Source organism: Syngnathus floridae, chromosome 12 (assembly GCF_059516105.1).
Source record: "Syngnathus floridae isolate MCC-2025c chromosome 12, RoL_Sflo_1.0, whole genome shotgun sequence".
Classification (NCBI taxonomy): Eukaryota; Metazoa; Chordata; class Actinopteri; order Syngnathiformes; family Syngnathidae; genus Syngnathus; species Syngnathus floridae.
Window position 1 is genome coordinate 10,354,611 of NC_142424.1, and position 19,771 is coordinate 10,374,381.

The 19,771-nt window shown below is 43.0% G+C and overlaps 1 protein-coding gene across 4 annotated transcripts in view; it reads left to right on the forward strand.

Moving 5' to 3' along the window:
- Positions 1–19,771, forward strand: part of chd1 (chromodomain helicase DNA binding protein 1) — a 73,683-nt gene that overhangs the window by 9,234 nt on the left and 44,678 nt on the right. For all 4 annotated transcript variants that reach the window (XM_088391296.1, XM_088391295.1, XM_088391297.1 and 1 more), the window contains 16 exons: positions 123–301; positions 444–568; positions 665–881; positions 1,290–1,379; positions 1,871–2,061; positions 2,292–2,480; positions 2,682–2,844; positions 3,681–3,833; positions 3,947–4,018; positions 4,126–4,275; positions 14,326–14,474; positions 14,590–14,686; positions 14,817–14,912; positions 15,021–15,197; positions 15,273–15,436; positions 15,519–15,560. In XM_088391296.1, the coding sequence (XP_088247422.1) occupies positions 123–301; positions 444–568; positions 665–881; positions 1,290–1,379; positions 1,871–2,061; positions 2,292–2,480; positions 2,682–2,844; positions 3,681–3,833; positions 3,947–4,018; positions 4,126–4,275; positions 14,326–14,474; positions 14,590–14,686; positions 14,817–14,912; positions 15,021–15,197; positions 15,273–15,436; positions 15,519–15,560 (2,254 nt within the window). The remainder of the gene's footprint in view (positions 1–122; positions 302–443; positions 569–664; positions 882–1,289; positions 1,380–1,870; positions 2,062–2,291; positions 2,481–2,681; positions 2,845–3,680; positions 3,834–3,946; positions 4,019–4,125; positions 4,276–14,325; positions 14,475–14,589; positions 14,687–14,816; positions 14,913–15,020; positions 15,198–15,272; positions 15,437–15,518; positions 15,561–19,771) is intronic.

A 19,771-nucleotide genomic window follows, 5' to 3' on the forward strand; every position in this document is an offset into this window, starting at 1 on the left:
GGAAGTTTCATGAGCTGAATGAAGAAGTACCAGAATTACATCTGTACAGTTACAGCTCCTTAATGCTAATGCACAGCAGTCATAAATGATATTTTCATCACTGTCTGAATATCATTGAACAGGCCATTCTAACCAAAAGTCAGCCGCTGGCTTCCCAGACTATCTGTGCAAGTGGCAGGGATTGCCGTACTCTGAATGTAGCTGGGAAGATGGAGCTCTGATTGCCAAGAAATTTCAGAAATGTATTGATGATTACATGAGCAGAAACCAATCAAAGACCATTCCATTCAGAGATTGCAAGGTAAAAAGAAATAAATACTGGCGAGATGAAATTATCTCTGTCCATATGTATATTCAATTAAAAGCAGTATTTATTACACTGTTTAATATACTATAATAGAATATAGATTATGTTACTCTCACCTGTTGCAATTTTTTTGTAGGTGTTGAAACAGAGACCAAGGTTTGTTCCAATGAAAAAGCAGCCACATTATATAGGAGGTGATGGACTGGAACTCAGAGACTATCAGTTGCACAGTTTAAATTGGATGGCACATTCGTGGTGCAAGTAAGACTCACGCAAGCGTCCCACGCAGTAACCTCTAGCTCCTACATAGAGTAGTCTGATAGTAAATGTTTTCTTCTGGTCTGTCTGAATTTCTAGAGGCAACAGCTGCATCCTTGCTGATGAGATGGGTCTTGGGAAGACCATTCAGACCATCTCTTTCCTCAACTATATGTTTAACGAACACCAACTATACGGGCCCTTCTTGTTGGTTGTACCGCTCTCTACATTAACCTCTTGGCAGAGAGAAATCCAACTGTGGGCCCCTCAGATGAATATCGTTGTTTACCTTGGGGACATAAGCAGCAGGAATATGGTAAGATAGGGTCCTTTTACACTTACACTCTAACACACAGTTGGCAGTTGCACACACACACACACACACACACACACACACACACACACACGCGCGCACGCACGCACTCTACAAACAGGATGTGACCATTTATAGACATTCATGTACACATCTTTAACACAATTCATATTATGCAGTTTTAAATAATGCACCTCCGTTTATAAACATTCTGTGTCTTTGAATGTTCCAGATACCCTGATACACACAAGGACAATGACTTAGCTCTTATCCAGGTCTCTTTATACAGCTGAATTAGTTCAAATTCTAATTTCTTCAGATGCCAAAAAAGACTCCACACACCGTCTTACTATGCTGTCTTACTATGACAATTTTAATACAAAATTCATTTATTTTATTTTCCAATTCTAGATCAGGACACACGAGTGGATGCATGTTCATTCTAAGAGGCTGAAATTCAACATCCTCCTCACTACATATGAGATACTTCTCAAGGACAAGGTTGGTACCTGATACCTGGCATCAGTGCTCGCCCATCCCTAATATCAATCCAGTGGACTACATTTGTGTTCATTTGTTGATATTAAATAGTTAAATGTTTTAATTTTGTGGGACATTTCCTCAGACCAATAGTTTTATGTTATGTCACACAATCTGTAAAGAAAAGTTTTTCTTTGTATTGTTTTTGTTGAAGTTGATACACATTCATAGTAAAAAAAAATGAAGCATTAGAAACCCGTTATTTGTTTTCAAGAAGAATACAAAGACCAAAACTTATTTTCAGTCATATTACTTGCCTTTTATTTCTATTTAAGAAGCAAAAATAAATTTTCGGAGATCACATTTTTGTGATTGAGTGAGAAAGAGGAGGGGAGGCAGAGGGGGTTCTGCAGATTTTGGTTAAAGGTCATAACTCGTATCGCCCAGCCCTAACTTCCATCATTGAGATTTTGTGAGCCGTATAACTAAACATGTGACATATGTCTTTTCAGTCTTTCTTGGGCAGTGTTAACTGGGCTTTCATCGGTGTGGACGAGGCACATCGGCTGAAGAATGATGACTCGCTCCTCTACAAGACTATGATTGACTTTAAGTCCAATCACAGGCTCCTGATCACAGGAACACCACTGCAAAATTCCCTCAAAGAGCTCTGGTCCCTGCTTCATTTCATTATGCCTGAAAAGTAGGCCATGTTTTTTGTTACATTTTAAAAACAATAAGTATTTTTATTGTACTAATTTTATCACAGGAAATACTAAAGAAATAAATTCACTCTACCTAAAAAAAAAATTAAATGGCAAATGGGTGACATGGCATGACACGTGTCATATTATATAAAAACATGGGGCTGTTATTGCTGCCAGCACAAAATGACCATAAAGTATATTGATAAGTTATGTTATATTTTTCAAGGTTTCACTCATGGGAAATGTTTGAGGAGGACCATGGTAAAGGACGGGATTCTGGCTACACCAGTCTGCACAAAGAGCTGGAACCTTTTCTTCTACGCAGAGTCAAGAAGGATGTAGAGAAATCTCTCCCAGCCAAAGTGGAGCAGATTCTCAGAGTGGAAATGAGTGCTATCCAGAAACAGTATTACAAGTAAGGACCGTTTCCAAACTTTTTTCTTGCTCGTTTTGTAGATTTACATTTATTTGGGCCTCCCAATGACACTAGTGTTCATTAGCAAGTACTACCGAGTCTATATGGTTACATTGCTTTTTTATTCAGAGCTCTAAAATGATCTCATTTTTCTATTGTCCGCCTCTCCATTTGTCTGTCTATCCTCTCTTGTGACTGTAGATGGATCCTGACCAGGAATTACAAGGCTCTGAGTAAAGGTATCAAAGGTAGCACATCGGGTTTCCTGAACATCATGATGGAGTTGAAGAAGTGCTGTAACCACTGTTACCTGATCAAACCTTCAGAGGACCACGAATTCCTTAACAGAGCTGAAGCATTACAGGTTTGAGTTTTACTATTGCATTTTTTGCAGGGATTGAATGCTTCAGGGCATTAGTTTTGGGCACTTCCAGTTAGGGCTGGCTGATGCAGTAGGCCCTACTGAGTAGGGGAAAGGCCTTCAGTAGTAACTTCAATTACCTAATCCACCACATTAGGTAATTTAATGTATCAAGAGGGAGGTGGATTAGGTCAGTGTTTCCCAACCACTGTGCCGCGGCACACTGGTGTGCCATGAGAGATATTCAGCTGTGCTGTGGGAAATTGTCCAATATTAATAAGGGAGTGCAATGCAAATAAGTTCGCCATACCACTGATCAGTTAGTGCAAGACCTGAGAATCTTGAGATTTCATGTTGAAAATCAAAGGTTTTTAAATGTGCCTTATGGTGAGGGAAATACGGTAATTTCGTATAATATGCATGGCATTACAGACAGGTGGAGGGCATTTCAAGAAACATGATTAAACTTTCAGTCCTTTAACTTCAAACAAGTCCTAACACTAAGATATAGCAGTTTACAATCATTGTTTATCTAATGTGTCCAAAATCTAAGAAATAAAACAAATCAAATACACCACAACAGAGATGCTGATTACTTGTAGACAAAATCCATCCTCCGTTAACAGCTAGCTAATGTCAAAGCTAACTTGTTGCCACTGTGGAAGTGGCAAATAAATCCGTTACTGGGTTGAATACAAATCAGTCAGCTCCAACAACCCTGTAAATAAGGAGCTTCTTTTTTAAGGGACAAAATTTGAGGGGAAAAAAAAGTTGTATTTAAACTTTATAGTAATTGCAAAAATGAGAGACAATAGATGTTTTTCATTCTTTCTTTTCAGCAACTTATCCGCAGCAGTGGGAAGCTGGTTTTATTGGACAAATTGCTGGTTCGTTTGAAAGAACGAGGCCACAGAGTTCTTATCTTCTCCCAAATGGTTCGGATGCTGGATATCCTTGCTGATTACCTAAGGAGCCGACAGTTCCTCTTTCAGGTGTCATTTTAGCTCAGTGACCATTAAAAGTGTTGCGCACACATTGATTAGTATGTACTTCTCTGCTTTTTATTTTTCATCAATTGGATTTTTCTCTTTGTTGATCCATTTAGCGATTAGATGGGTCTATCAAGGGCGAAATGAGAAAGCAGGCATTGGATCATTTTAATGCTGATGGTTCAGAGGTAACTTTTTTCATACAAATATGGCATTTTGCGTAATTGATCATCTGCGTAAATATGATTATCTGATGTATGAACATTTATCCCACCCGCCCACCATGTATCCCCAGGATTTCTGTTTCCTGTTATCCACTCGCGCTGGTGGGCTTGGAATCAATCTGGCTTCAGCTGACACAGTCGTCATCTTTGACTCAGACTGGAACCCCCAAAATGATCTTCAAGCCCAGGCCAGAGCCCACAGGATTGGACAAAAGAGACAAGTAAGCAAAACTGTATATAACGGCTGTGTGATTATTCAGTATACTCAATCAGTATGATTTTTGCTCAGGCCCTTTATCTTCTATAAAATAAATTCTGCTGCAATGGCACGTTACATTTTTCCTGTGCTACTAGTTAAATGCAATAGTGTTACTCAGCATCTCCCCAAAGCTCAAACTTTCACTTTAAGTGACTTACCATTAAAGAATATTCTGTTCTTGTAGGTCCATCTTCTCCTGCAATATTTTAGCCTCAAATGCACGGATTAAAAGAACATTTACAAAATATTCCACATTATAGGGTGAGGTAATCTACACCCAGTCGTCTGGGGTAGTGACATCACCTGTTCCTTTTCTTCTCCAAATCAGCGTTTTCAGTAAATTAACATCTAAAGAAGAAGAGACATTCCCGCTTTCAAGATGGAACTAAAGTATATAGTATGGTTCATTGTACACTCCGTAGAAGACAGTGTTTTTGCCCGGATCTGAAAAACCAACACACACACACTTTCGCACGCACACACACGCACGCACACACACACACACACACACACACACACACACACACACACACACACAACAAACTCAACACACTCAATTTAAATTCAAAGAAACATTTGGATGGCAGTGCAGTTCAAGATTTTCAAAGTACCAACAGGTTGTGTGGAGCAGAGGTGCAATTAATGCAGGTGATCCCTGAATTTTGAATTGTTGTGTTGAGGAAATTTTATATTTTATTGTATTATATGGTGGAGCCTCGGTTTTCGAACACAATCCGTTCCAGAAGGCAGTTCGAGAAGTGAATCGTTCGAATTCCGAATCATATTTTCCCATTACAAATAATGGAAAAAAAATTCATCCGTTCCAAGCCCCCAAAAAAAAACGCTTTTTTAAAAGCATTTTTTCATTTGCGCATTTTTGTCCAATCGCGCAACTGCAGCACACCACCGAACGTGCAACTGTAGCACGTCGCCGACCGCGCAACCGCACCGCGGTGGTCGCAATATTGTGATCGAGCCGTCGCTGAAATTTAGAAAATATTTTTGATGATGATGATAGAACTTTATTCATCCCACAGCGGGGAAATTCACTTGTCACAGCAGCGCATAATGAGTACAAGAACAATACGAGTGCAAATAAAAACAAGTACCAGAATTACAAAATAGGGTAAATAACAGACAAGGACAAACACAAGTGCTGCTAGCAGACGAAACACATTCATTTTATCAGGTGGCATGCATGTTGTAAAGTCTGACAGCAGAGGGAATGAAGGACTTGCGGAACCGTTCCTTCCTATACCGAGGGTGCAAAAGTCTGCCGCTAAAGGAGCTGCTCAGGGACGGCACAATCTCATGGAGGGGGTGAGAGGTGTTGTCCATGATGGATTTAAGCTTAATCAACGTCCTCCTCTCACCCACAACCTCAATGGAGTCCAGGGGACAGCCCAGGACAGAGCTCACTCTTCTTTTAAAGTCCTGATGTACTTTCCAAAATTTAAGTGGACCTCAGTGCGCAGGGAGCTTACCGTAATTTTCGGACTATAAGTTGCTCCGTAGTATAAGTCGCACCAGCCATAAAATGTCCCAAAAAGTGAAAAAAAACATATATGTCGCTCCGGAGTATAAGTCGCATTTTGGGGGGCAATTTATTCGACAAAATCCCACACCAAGAAAAGTCATGAACGAGCAACAACAGGCTAAACGATAGCAACAACAGGCTAAATGATAGGTATGCTAACGTGACAAACACAAAGAGCTGAGAACGGACCTGACGCAACATATAGAGTTATTAAAGACAACTATTACATAAATAACATGTTTATAAAATCATCTGTGTCACTCCAATTCATTTATCGTTCGATATGATAGCAACAACAGGCTAAACCAAACCTGGGCAAATTACGGCCCGCGGGCCACATCCGGCCCTTTGTGCGTCCCTGTCCGGCCCGCATGAGGCCAATCGTAATTTAAAAAAAAGAAAAAAAAAATTGTGTCGTGCTTACAATACAACTGTTTTGCTTTTATTTTGAAAGGCGTCACACTTCCGTGTAGCGTGCGTGCATGTTAGCTGTGCGTGTAGGACAGGGGTGGGCAATTAATTAAATTAAACAGCGCAAAGTAATGCTGCCCTCAAAATGTGTGCTAACGCGAAGAAAAGAAAAGTTGACAAGGAGCGCCGTGTTTTCAACAAGACATGGACTGCCAAGTATTTCTTTACAGAAAAGAAAGGTAAAGCCATGTGCCCGATTTGTTGTACACAGGTCGCTGTGTTTAAAGAATATAATTTGAGTCGCCATTACACGACCAAGCATGAGAAAAAATACATCTGTCTGATAAACAGGGCGCATCAGAGGCTGATGCATTGCTAGCAAAACTGCAAGCCCAACAAGGACTTTTTATCAAGCGTCACACCCAGAGATGGAGCGGCTTTGTCATTTGAGGAAATGTTAAAGAAGTTAAGAATAAATTGTACTGATTAATAATTGTTTTTTTATTTGACCTTTACACCACAATTTCACATAACTTAATATAAATATAAACAGAATAATTGTATTCTTCTAATTACCAGTACCAACTATTTAAAATAAATAATTTAGTGCATTTTACAATGGAAGAAAATTGAGCAGGTTTAAGTTATCGTAGGTGTGGCCCTCTGACACAACTCAGGTTTTTCATGTGGCCCCTTGTAAAAATGAATTGCCCACTCCTGGGCTAAACGATAGGTATGCTAACGTGACAAACACAAACGAAGAGCTGAGAATGGGCCTGACGTAACATATAGAGTTATTAAAGAGAACTATTACATAAATAACACGTTAATAAAACCATCGGTGTCACTCCATTTCATTAAATCCATCGATCGTTCTTTGTCAACAATGGGTGCGTGCAGCTGACGGCGCTTGCAATTCAAAATATTCCACAGGCCCTTATAACGATATATAAATTATATTTCAAATAACTATTATATAAGCAATATTATCAAACCATCTGTGCACTTTAAATCATTAAATCCATCGATCAAATTCCTCATCCTTTGTCAACAACGCCGTGAGTGCGTCCTGACGTCAGCCTCGTCGTTATTCTGCAGATCTACTATATAAGTACATCAGGACTTTAAAAATATTTTCTAAATTTCAGCGACGGCTCTGTCACAATAATGCGACCAGCGCGGTGCAGTTGCGCGGTGGGTGACACGCTATGATTGCGTGTTCGGCGGTGCGCTGCAGTTGCGCAATCGGACAAATACGCGCAGATGAAAAAATGCTTAAAAAAGGCGGGGTTTTTTTGTCTTGAAATGGATTAAAAATGTTTCCATTATTTGTAATGGGAAAATAGATTCAGAATTCGACCAATTCGCTTCTCGAACCGCCTTCTGGAACGGATTGTGGTCAAAAACCAATGTTTGACTGTATTTTTGCTATTCTTGTTAAAATCACACATGTGAACTGGAAATGACGATAATAACACATAGTGAAAGCCAAATTGAGCAAATTGGCTTTTTCAGAAGTCTGTGTCAAACTGGTAGCCCTTTGCCTTAATCAGTACCCAGGAAATAGCTCTCGGTTTAAGAAAGGTTGGTGACCGCTGCTTTAGATGAACAAAATGGCTTTGAAAAGAGACCCAACGGAGGCAACGAAAAAAAGTTCTCCAGCCTTATGGCAGGGAGCGCTAGTGATCCCGGGATGCTTAATGCGCCCACCTGTAGAACAAGTGATCTCCAGTTAAAATTTACAGTGAACAACTGAGGAGCAGTCGTCCATTTATTTAGTTTTACATTCGTTTTTTTGTTGTTTTTACATTTCGTTTTACAATAGAGGATTACATATGCAAACTCAAATGATTTTCAACTATGGATCTTCGGTCGAAGCAGGTTATCAGTAAAGGAAGACCAACTCCGGAATTAAAAGGTTTGATTCGGACTACGGGACTTCGGAGCATGTCTTTTCAAACGGAGTGGTACGCACGATCAAAATTTGATTCCATGTGCTTCATTGAGTGTTTTTATGTGTGAAGACTGCTGATATGGGATTTTAATTAAAGTAGTTCAAATTAAATAATGAATAAGCTACTCTAGAGCAGCGTTCCTCAACCTTTTTTGTGACACGGTTATGTGTCGGACAAATTTTAACGGGGGGCGGGGCGTGACGTCAGTGCCTCCCCAGTCATGAACATCACCGCACGTCCCTACAAACCCTCATTATGGTGGACGATGCTGCTTTAAGTTAAAGCCAGTTGATTTGGTGCTTAACGAAGGAAATACAGCTGCTACATCTACTGTAGAAGTTTCTTCTGGGCACTCGAGGGCACTGGGCTGTTGTTGATGACATCTTGATGGCGTCACCCTTTTCAGTATTTTTTTCTCGGTCGTGTCTTCTCCAGGGCTTTATGTGTAGCTCGTATCGCATTGCCAACTTTACCCTTGTAAGTGGTCCCATTTTATTTATTATTAGTTGTGTGTTGCTAGCGTTCCCTGCATATTAAGTTTATTATGGTCGTCGCTGAGACTTATACATGTTTGAATGTTTGCAGAGCTCCTTCATATCTGTCAATAAACATTATGCTGATACCGTATTTTCACGTTTATTAGGCGCGGGTTAACGTCTTAGATTTTCTTCAAAATGTGCGGCGCGCCCATCATGCGGTGGTCCCGATGTGTGTTGTTGATTGATTGAAACCTTTATTGTCCCCTCTGGGGAAAATTAGTTGTCAAACAGCTCGTGACATTTAAAAAAGAGGAAGACAAACAGAAAAAAATAAAGTTCACAATGCAATAAATATAACACACTGCTGGTCCAATAACATGCAGTGCAAGCTGGTAGTTTACTAAAGTGCATCATGTGCAGATAAAAAGTCCCAAGTCTCTAGCTCCAGGTCTCCCCGTGCCTGCGGGCCTGATTGTAGAGTCGGAGTGCAGCTGGAATAAACGACTGTCCAAATCTCTTTGTGCTCTGACGGGGGAGGACAAATCTGTTGCTGAATTTGCTCCTCATCCCTGTCAGCTGGATGTGTGTTGTAAGGCGGACGTATTAAAAAGCGCCATGAGAACGTTATAGGGAGAATTGGGGGCGTGGATTTGCAGTACTGTGTGTGTTGTTGTTGTTGTTGTAAGGCAGACGTAGTAGAGAACGCCATTAGAAAGTTGAAGGGGGAAGTGTGTGCGTGGATTGTATATAAAAGAACGGGTACATGCGTCATGCAAAACATCGTTGTTATGACAACAGTGAAAATGGCAAAGAGACACGCGTATCAAGCACAGTTCAAACTGAAGGCCATACACGGAAGAGCATGGAAATCGAACAGCCGCGAGAGAATTTTAAATCAACGAATCGATGGTTCGCAAGTGGAGGCAGCTGGAAAACGAGCTCCGACAGGTCAAGAAGACGCAGCTGAGTTTCCGCGGACGTAAGGCGAGGTGGCCCGAGTTAGAGGAAAGTCTCGAACAGTGGATCATCGAGCAAAGAACGACTGGGAGAAGCGTTTCAACGGTCACCATTCGTCTAAATGCAGCAATGCTAGCAGAACAAATGAAAATTAAACATTTTCAAGGAGGTCCGTCTTGGTGCGCTCGTTTCATGAAACGGTGCCATTTTTCCATCCGAACCAGGACTACGTTGGCGCAGCAACTTCCAGCGGATTATAATGAAAAACTGGCCATCTTCCGCTCCTACTGCAGCAAACGCATCGCCGACAAACACATCCAGCCCAGCCACATCACCAACATGGACGAGGTGCTGCTCACTTTCGACATTCACTAAGAGTGGAAGGCAGCACCGGGCGAGTTACGCCACAATTTGCGAATGGATTGTGAATGCTTGGGCTAACATGTCTGCTGGCACTGTTGTGCGAGCTTTCGTAAAAGCCGGCATCATAGCCGAGGAGCCACACGCCACGGAAAGTGACAGTGAAGAAAGTGAACCTGGCATGTCAGTTGGAGTTGGAACAGAGAAGTATGACTTCGATGGGTTCAATTGATGACCATTACCAGTAATAAAAATGTGAATACCAAACTCAGTTTTGCTCCCGCTTCATTTTTAAATACGCACACTTGTATGCTTGTGTGTGTGTTGTTGATAAATGAAAATGTAAATGAGAACGTTTACGGGGGAAGTGTGGGCGTGGATTTGCAGTGTGTGCACGTGGATTGTATATATAAAACTCACGCCCTATGTGTGTGTTAAACACAGTCATGGCACACAACTGAGACTGCGCCTTTTATTACAGTGAGTCTTTTGAATGTGAAAATACGGTGAAAGGTATGTGTCCCGCAAGAGCCATCGCTTTCCTGACAATCCTCTGTATATTCTTTCACGAATGGTAATTAAACATTAAAACACCTGCGACTTATAGTCCGATGCGGTTTATTTGTTAACAAAACAAGATTTTCCCCTAATTTTAGCTGGTGCGGCTTATAATCAGGTGCGGCTTGTATCCAAAAATTTTGGTAACTGTTTTTTGTTGCATTTTTGATTAATGCTTCTGGCCAAATTTGTTTGCTGAAGCACATTTCACTAAAAATATGGCTTTCAAATCTTCTGTTATTGACATATTTATTTGTCATACACTACAGTTTTCAAATGTCCTAGAATTCAAAATCTTGTCACACAATTATTACATCACTCATCCGCTGCGTCACACTTTGTATTACGTTAGTCACGCTACGTTCCATGGCGCGCACGAGTTGAGCTGTCACCGGTCAAATTTATAGACTATTGATTAATGATATTTGATCCACACTCACTCATCAAGAAATGAACAGATGTTACAGTACATTCCTGTTTTCAGTATGAGTCATCAGATACTGTAATTACAAAGATACAGTAGATCAGTGTTTCCCAACCTTTTTTCAATCACGGCACACCTTTTCATTGGAAAAAATCTCGCGGCACACCGCCAACAAAAAACTGTTAAGCTCCTATATTAAAATCAGTTATATTACAACGAAACACGTACAGTCCTATTCCTATATATGTATGGAGAGTCGAATAATTTAATAGAAATAAATACTAAATATTCTTTAAATTATATTCCTTTTTTTAAATAAAAGTGACAGTTTTTTAAAAAGGTTTTAGACGGTGTAAGAAATAAACTACCGTATTTTCCGGACTATAAGTCGCTCCGGAGTATAAGTCGCACCAGCCATAAAATGCCCCAAAAAGTGAAAAAAAAAGATATATAAGTCGCTCCGGAGTATAAGTCGCATTTTGGGGGCAATTTATTCGACAAAATCCCACACCAAAAACAGTCATGAACGAGCAACAACAGGCTAAACGATAGCAACAACAGGCTAAACGATAGGTATGCTAACGTGACAAACACAAACAAAGAGCTGAGAACGGGCCTGACGTAACATATAGAGTGATTAAGGACAACTATTACATGAATAACATGTTTATAAAACCATCAGTGTCACTCCAATTCATTAAATAGCAACAACAGGCTAAACGATAGGTATGCTAACGTGACAAACTCAAACAAAGAGCTGAGAACGGGCCTGACGTAACATATAGAGTGATTAAGGACAACTATTACATGAATAACATGTTTATAAAACCATCGGTGTCACTCCAATTCATTAAATAGCAACAACAGGCTAAACGATAGGTATGCTAACATGACAAACTCAAACAAAGAGCTGAGAACGGGCCTGACGTAACATATAGAGTGATTAAGGACAACTATTACATGAATAACATGTTTATAAAACCATCGGTGTCACTCCAATTCATTAAATAGCAACAACAGGCTAAACGATAGGTATGCTAACGTGACAAACACAAACAAAGAGCTGAGAACGGGCCTGACGTAACATATAGAGTGATTAAGGACAACTATTACATGAATAACATGTTTATAAAACCATCGGTGTCACTTCAATTCATTAAATCCATCGATCGTTCTTTGTCAACAATGGGTGCGCACGGCTGAGGGCGCTTGCATTTCAAAATATTCCACAGGCTCATATAACGATAGATAAACTATATTTCAAATAACTATAATACCAGCCAATAATATTATCAAACCATCCGTGCATTTTAATTCCATTAAATCCATCGATCAAATTCCTCGTCCTTTGTCAACATCGCCGCGCGTGCGCCCTGACGTCAGCCTCGTCTTTATTCCACAGATCTACTATATAACTATATTGTAGCGTTAACAAAGTACAAGGATAGACGTGGGTTTGGTAAACGGCTCTTTATTAAACAAAACAAACTTCCAAGCGTGTGGCGGCGTGGACTTCTAGACAGACCGGGCGTGCGTAATGGCCATGTTCGAGCCCCGCGCACCGTTCGCGGACAACCACTCGGCCGAGCGCCGGCCCCCGACTCAGTAGAGTAGGACCGGGCGTGCGTAAAAGCCATAATAGTTTTTCAAACCTTCTATGTCACTCCAAATCCTTAATTCCTTCAAACTCTTTGTCTTCCGTGTCACTTAGAAATGATCACCGCTAATGATGCCGGCAGTCCTTGTGTGGGCACGTTTGTATGTAAACAACCGCCGCGCCGCGCTACTGACGTCACTTGAAATAGTAATCCATTGGTACATCACGGTTCTCCAAACTTTCTCTCTGCTGCTCGATTACTGTTTTCAGCTGCATATTTTACAACTTGAAGTTTGTAACCTGCAAAATATGAGTTTCTTTTTGGTGCCATTTTTCTTAAGCCCACCCAGTTGATGAGTCACGGCCAACGGTGAAATTTAGAGCGCCCTCATCCAGTTTCGTCTGAAAATATAATTTTTTTTGGTTGTTTTATCAAAGTCAAAGTCTGCTTTATTGTTGATTTTTTTTTTTTATATATACTCAGACACGCAAAGAGATTGAAATTACGTTTCCACTATCCCTTGGTGAGATAGTACACATGTGCATACAAGCAACACAAAAAAACCAAGAAGGCACAAACAATGAATAAATAAGAGTGTTGAATAAATGATAAATAAACAAATACTAATAAATAATAATAATAAATATAATAGGAGCAAAAATGGAGCAAGTGTACATACAGCAGACAGTGGACTTGGATATGGTGCTTTAAAGTGTTAATTGCTTTATTTGATGTTTTTTCTATTTTTTATGTTTTGAATATGTTCAAGATAAAGATATAAAAGCATGTGAAGTGATCAACTATACTAAAAATAACATGGGAAGTGGTCAACTATACTTGTAAGTGATGTCTTAATGATCAAGTAAAAATTTGTGAAAAAAAAACATATATAAGTCGCTCCTGAGTATAAGTCGCCCCCCCACCCAAACTATGAAAAAAACCGCGACTTATAGTCCGGAAATTACGGTATTTAAAGTGATTGTGATTAAAATAAAAGAATCAACGTGATTTTTTTTACTGTTTTAGACTAGGTCTATAAATATTGCAACAATAAGAACAAAGTCACTTTTAAAGACGCTCTGCTGTTCTGACAACAGCTGAGTGGCTATCACAGTCGAGGAATCTTGACTTGACTGCTTATTTTACGTATGTGAAAAATAACCAATCCAGGTTCTCCGGTTGAACTGCATGCTCTGATTTCCATTGGACCACAAACGCACCACAACCGTCATAGTGTCTGTCACTGTTAGCAAAAGCACACAGCAACACACACATAAACTGAATATGTGCCGATGCAATACAATCAGATCGACACAATATGAAATCTCAAGATGCTCCGATTCTCCACACATGCACGATTAGCAAGTCGCTGACCAGGCCTTGCGCGAACTGGCCAGTGGTTTGGCGATCCTGTTTACAATGCGCTCCGTAATTAATATTGGACAATCCCACGGCACAGCTGAACGTCTCTCACGGCACACCAGTGTGCCGCGGCACAGTGGTTGGGAAACACTGCAGTAGATAACCTGTGACATAGTTCGTATCAGCACACTATCACTACAACCTATGACTGAAGCCATGAACATGTTGAATTAAAACTGAGCAAGTGGGTGTTTGAGAAGAAAGTAAAGATTCTTTTTTGTAAGGTAAATGTAAACACTTGGAAGTTGCCCTGTGGGATTCGCTATGGTTGTCTACAGCAATCAATTTCTTATCATGTATTCTTCTCTTAGGTGAACATCTATCGATTGGTGACTAAGGGCTCAGTGGAAGAGGAAATAATAGAGAGAGCTAAGAAGAAGATGGTGCTGGATCACCTTGTCATTCAGAGAATGGACACAACAGGAAAAACTGTCCTTCACACAGGCACTGCACCCTCGAGGCAAGTCATACATTGTGCTTTTTCTTAGGAGAATATTCTGCCGTGTTAAGAAGAAGACTATCCTGCTATGTGACGCAAGGCAATCTAAATCTTCATGTCATTTTATTATTTGCAGTTCAGCACCATTCAACAAAGAAGAGTTGTCTGCAATCCTGAAATTTGGTGCTGAGGAGCTTTTCAAAGAGCCAGAGGGCGAAGAGCAGGAGCCCCAGGTAAGAAACACGCACGCATGCGCACGCACGCACGCACACACACACACGCACACTTTACAATCCCACTTATTCATAAAAGCGTTTTTTTTTTTTTTTTTTTATGGACCGACTTGTTTGTCATGTTTTGAAGGAAATGGATATTGATGAAATTCTCAAAAGAGCTGAGACCAGAGAAAATGATCCCGGACCTTCCACAGTGGGTGAAGAACTGCTGTCTCAGTTTAAGGTGAAATATCAATAATTCATTTGTTACATTTACTTTTGGCCAATATTGGATCGGTAACTCTTCTAAGTTAATATCTGCTAAGTTGACAAGGTTCTCTGGCCTGTCTAGGTTGCAAACTTCACCATGATGGAAGAAGAAGAAATAGACATGGACTCAGAGCGCAGCCAGCGGAGTTGGGATGACATCATCCCAGAGGCGCAGAGGAGGAGGATTGAGGAGGAGGAGAGACAGAAGGAGCTTGAGGAAATCTACATGCTGCCGCGTATGAGGAATTGTGCCAAACAGGTCATCAGGCAGTAAAACGTCAATACACTGATTCAGTTTTGTGTATATTTATTATTCCTTTTGTTTGTTTAACAGAGAAGCTTTAATGCTGGTGAGGGGAGAAGACTGGGCAGGAGCAGGAGATACTCAGGTTCCGACAGTGATTCCCACTCGGACCGAAAGAGGCCAAAGAAACGCGGTCGGCCTCGGACCATTCCACGGGAAAATATCAAGGGCTTCACTGACGCTGAGATCCGGAGGTGACTGCCATAATGTTTTTACATTTTGATTTTAAAGCCAGTTTACACAAGTTATTTTACATTTATTTTAACTACTTATCAGGTTTGTCAAAAGTTACAAGAAATTTGGTGGACCACTGGAACGGTAAGTGTCCATCTCAATATTCTTAGTGTACCGTATTTTCCGCACCATAAGGCGCACTTAAAAGCCTTTAATTTTCTCAAAAAACGATAAGTTGAGCCTTTTCTGTCGACCAAATTCCAAAATCTGTAAAGTTGTTTTGTGTGGCTTCCGTAATATACAGGCGTGATATGAAGACCCGATGAACCAATCAAAAGACATTATGTTTTACATAGATCGGGGCAAAAAAACAGAGGACTGGACGTAACACGTAGAGGAGTACGTAACTCCGCCACCATTGGTAAATAAGTACTATCATTTGTGCAAATCTGTAAATTTGTTATGTGTGGCTTCCGCCACACAAAGACGAAATATACAGCCACCCGATGTACCAATTAGAGGACACTACGGTTTACGTAGATCGGGGCAGTAAACCAATTAGAGGACTGGGTGTAACACAGAGAGTACATACCTCTGCCGCCATTGATAAATACTATCGTTTGTGCAAAGTACGTACCTCCGCCGCCATTGATTCAAGATTCAAGAATTTTTATTCGCCATGTTTGAGCATGCCAAACAAGGAATTTGACTTCGGTACATCACAGCCTTTGTTCAGCATTTAGGTGACTAACAACACTCAGGACGTGTGAAAAATGACAAATATTCTCAAACATCCCCTGATCTTAAACTCCCAGGAGGGCGAGGAAAAACTCAAAACTCAAAACTCAAACTAGGGGAAATGAGAAACCTTGAGAAGAGACCACAGATGGAAGGATCCCTCTTCCATAATGACCAGGCTGCAATGGATGCAGAGAGGACACATTGTACAAATAATGTAGACAATTCAAAAAAGGTGTGGAGAGCAAGATGTAATTGCACAGCAATGACTCTGAGACTCTAAGAGTGGTGTGAGTTCATCAGAGCGACAGCCTGGGGGAAGAAGCTGTCTCTGTGTCTGCTGGTTTTGGCGTACAGAGCTCTATAACGCCGTCCGGAGGGGAGTAGTTCGAACAGACTACACAGACTGCAACCTGGGTGAGAAGGGTCTGTAGAGATGTTACTTGCACGTTTTCTGGTCCTGGACAGGTACAAGTCTTGGATAGATGGGAGGTTGATTCCAATGATCTTTTCTGCAGTCCTGATTGTCCGTTGCAGTCTGTGCTTGTCTTGTTTGGAGGCCGATCCAAACCAGACAGTGATGGAGGTGCAGATGACAGACTGGATGATGGCAGTATAGAAGGTCTTCAGCAGCTCCCGCGGCAGGTTGAACTTCTTGAGCTGTCTCAGGAAGTACAGCCTCTGCTGGGCCTTCTTCCGGAGAGAGTCTATGTGGCTGGTCCATTTCAGGTCCCGAGAGATTGTGGTTCCCAGGAACTAGAAGGTGTCTGTGGAGAGAATAGTATTACTGCGGATAGTGAGGGGTGAAAGTGGTAAAGGGTCACTGACAGGTGGAGGTAGGCAGGGTCTCGCCTGAAGTCCACTGTCATCTCTTTGGTCTTGAGTGGGTTCAGCTCCAGGTGGTTTTGGCTGCACCAGTGGACCAGCCACTCCACCTCCTGTCTGTAGGCAGTCTCGTCACCGTCCCGGATCAGTCCGATGAGAGTGGTGTCGTCTGCATACTTAAGGAGCTTCACAGGAGAGTCACCTGAGGAGAAATCGTTGGTGTAGAGAGAGAAGAGCAGTGGGGAGAGGACGCGCCCCTGAGGGTCGCCAGTATTGGTGGTCCAGGTGTCAAATGTGATGGTCCCCAGCCTCACACGCTGTCTCCTGTTGGTCAGGAAGCTGGTGATCCACTGACAGGTGGAGGTAGGCACCGCGAGCTGGACGAGCTTCTGTTGGAGGATGTCAGGAACGATGGTGTTGTACGCCGAGCTGAAGTCCACAAACAGGATCTTGGCGTACGTTCCTGGGGTGTCCAGGCGGTGCAGGATGTAGTGCAGTCCCATGTTGACCGCATCGTCCACCGACCTGTTTGCCCGTTAGGCAAACTGGAGGGGGTCAAGCAGGGGGCCCGTGACATCCTTCAGGTGGTTCAACACTAACTTCTCGAAAGATATCATGACCACAGATGTCAGGGCGACAGGTCTATAGTCATTCAAACCTGTGATGGCGGGCTTCTTGGCCACCGGTACGATGATGGAGCTCTTGAAGCACGAGGGCATCTCACACAGCTCCAGGGAACGGTTGAAGATCCGTGCAAAGGTGGGTGCCAGCTGTTCAGCACAGACTTTCAAGCAGAAAGGTGACACACCGCCTGGGCCCGGTGCCTTCGTGATCTTTTGTCTCCGGAACATCTGGCGCACTTCCTCCTCGCGGATCTGGAGTGTGGGCACGGCCTCTGCAAGAGAGAGAGTAGGTGACAACGGTGATGGAGGTGTGGACAAAGCGGTTGTGGGGGGAGGTGAGTATGTTGATTGTGCTGCAGGAGGTCCAAGCCTTGGGCTCTCCACAGGACGGGGGGTTCATTTCTTGAAGCCCGTGATGCTCTGCAGACCTTTCCACACTGTTCAGGGATCAGGCTTAGCAGAGAGGTGTCTCTCCAGGCTTTCCCCATAACACCTCTTGTCTTTCCTGACCTCTCGGTTCAGTGTGTTTCTGGTCTGCTTGAACAGGTCCCGGTTGCCTCTCCTTTAGGCCTCCTCCTTGACTTTGCACAACCTCCTGAGGTTCGGTGTAAACCAAGGTTTGTCGTCGTTGTACGTGCAGAAGGTCTTAGTCTGCACACACAGATCCTCACAAAAACTGATGTATGATGTGACAGTGTCAGTGAGTTCATGCAGGTCTGAAGTTGCAGCTTCAAAAACTCCCCAATCGGTGCAGTCAAAGCAGGCTTGACTCCACTGTCCACTTCCTCACAGTCCTCACCACAGGCTTAGAAGTTTTTAATTTCTGCCTGTAGGCAGGGATCAGATGAACTTGACAGTGGTCCAAGAGTCCTAAAGCTGCACGAGCCACAGAGTGGTATGCATCCTTTATTACGGTGTAGCAGTGGTCCAGTGTCTGTGCCCCTCTGGTGGGACACGTTATGTGCTGTCTGTATTTGGGGAGTTCGTGTGCGAGGTTCACCCTGTTAAAATCACCCAGAACAATGATTAGTGAATTTGGTAGAAGTTTCTCCATGTTTGTCACCTGGTTAGCCAGCATCTGCGTGGCTTCACTCGCACGTGCGTGTGGTGGAATGTAAACAGCCGCCATGACGATCGAGGAGAACTTCCATGGTGAATAGAACGGCTGGCAGTTTATGAAAAGTGTTTCTAGTAGACCCCTCCGCGAGTCGTCACCTTATCGTGGTGGAGGGGTTTGCGTGCCCCTATGATCCTAGGAGCCATGTTGTCGGGGGCTTCATGCCCCTGGTAGGGTCACCCATGGCAAACGGGTCCTAGGTGAGGGGTCAGACAAAGCACGGCTCACCCAAGCCCCTTATGATGAAAAACATAAATGGACTTTGTTTTCCCTCGCCCGGACGCGGGTCACCGGGGCCTCCCTCTGGAGCCAGGCCTGGAGGCGGGGCTCGAAGGCGAGCGTCTGGTGGCCGGGCCTTCGCCATGGGGCCCGGCCGGGCATAGCCCGAAATGGAAACGTGGGTCCCCCTTCCCATTGGCTCACCACCTGTGGGAGGGGCCGAAGGGGTCGGGTGCAATGTGAGCTGGGCGGCAGCCAAAGGCAGGGACCTTGGCGGTCTGATCCCCGGCTGCAGAAGCTGGCTCTTGGGACATGGAATGTCACCTCTCTGGCTGGAAAGGAGCCCGAGCTGGTGTGCAAGGCAGAAAGATTCCGACTAGATATAGTCGGACTAGCCTCCACACACAGTTTGGGTTCCGGTACAAGCCCTCTCGAGAGGGGCTGACTCTCTTCCACTCTGGAGTTGCCCACGGTGAGAGGCGTCGAGCAGGTGTGGGTATACTTATTGCCCCCCGGCTGGGCGCCTGCACATTGGGGTTCACCCCGGTGAACGAGAGGGTAGCCTCCCTCCGCCTTCGGGTGGGGGGACGGGTCCTGACTGTTGTTTGTGTCTATGCACCAAACAGCAGCTCAGAGTACCCACCCTTCTTGGGGTCCCTGGAGGAAGTGCTGGAGAGCGCTCCTTCTGGGGACTCTATCGTTCTACTGGGTGACTTCAATGCTCACGTGGGCAATGACAGTGAGACCTGGAAGGGCGTGATTGGGAGGAACGGCCCCCCTGATCTGAACCCGAGCGGTGTTCTATTGTTGGACTTCTGTGCTCGACACGGATT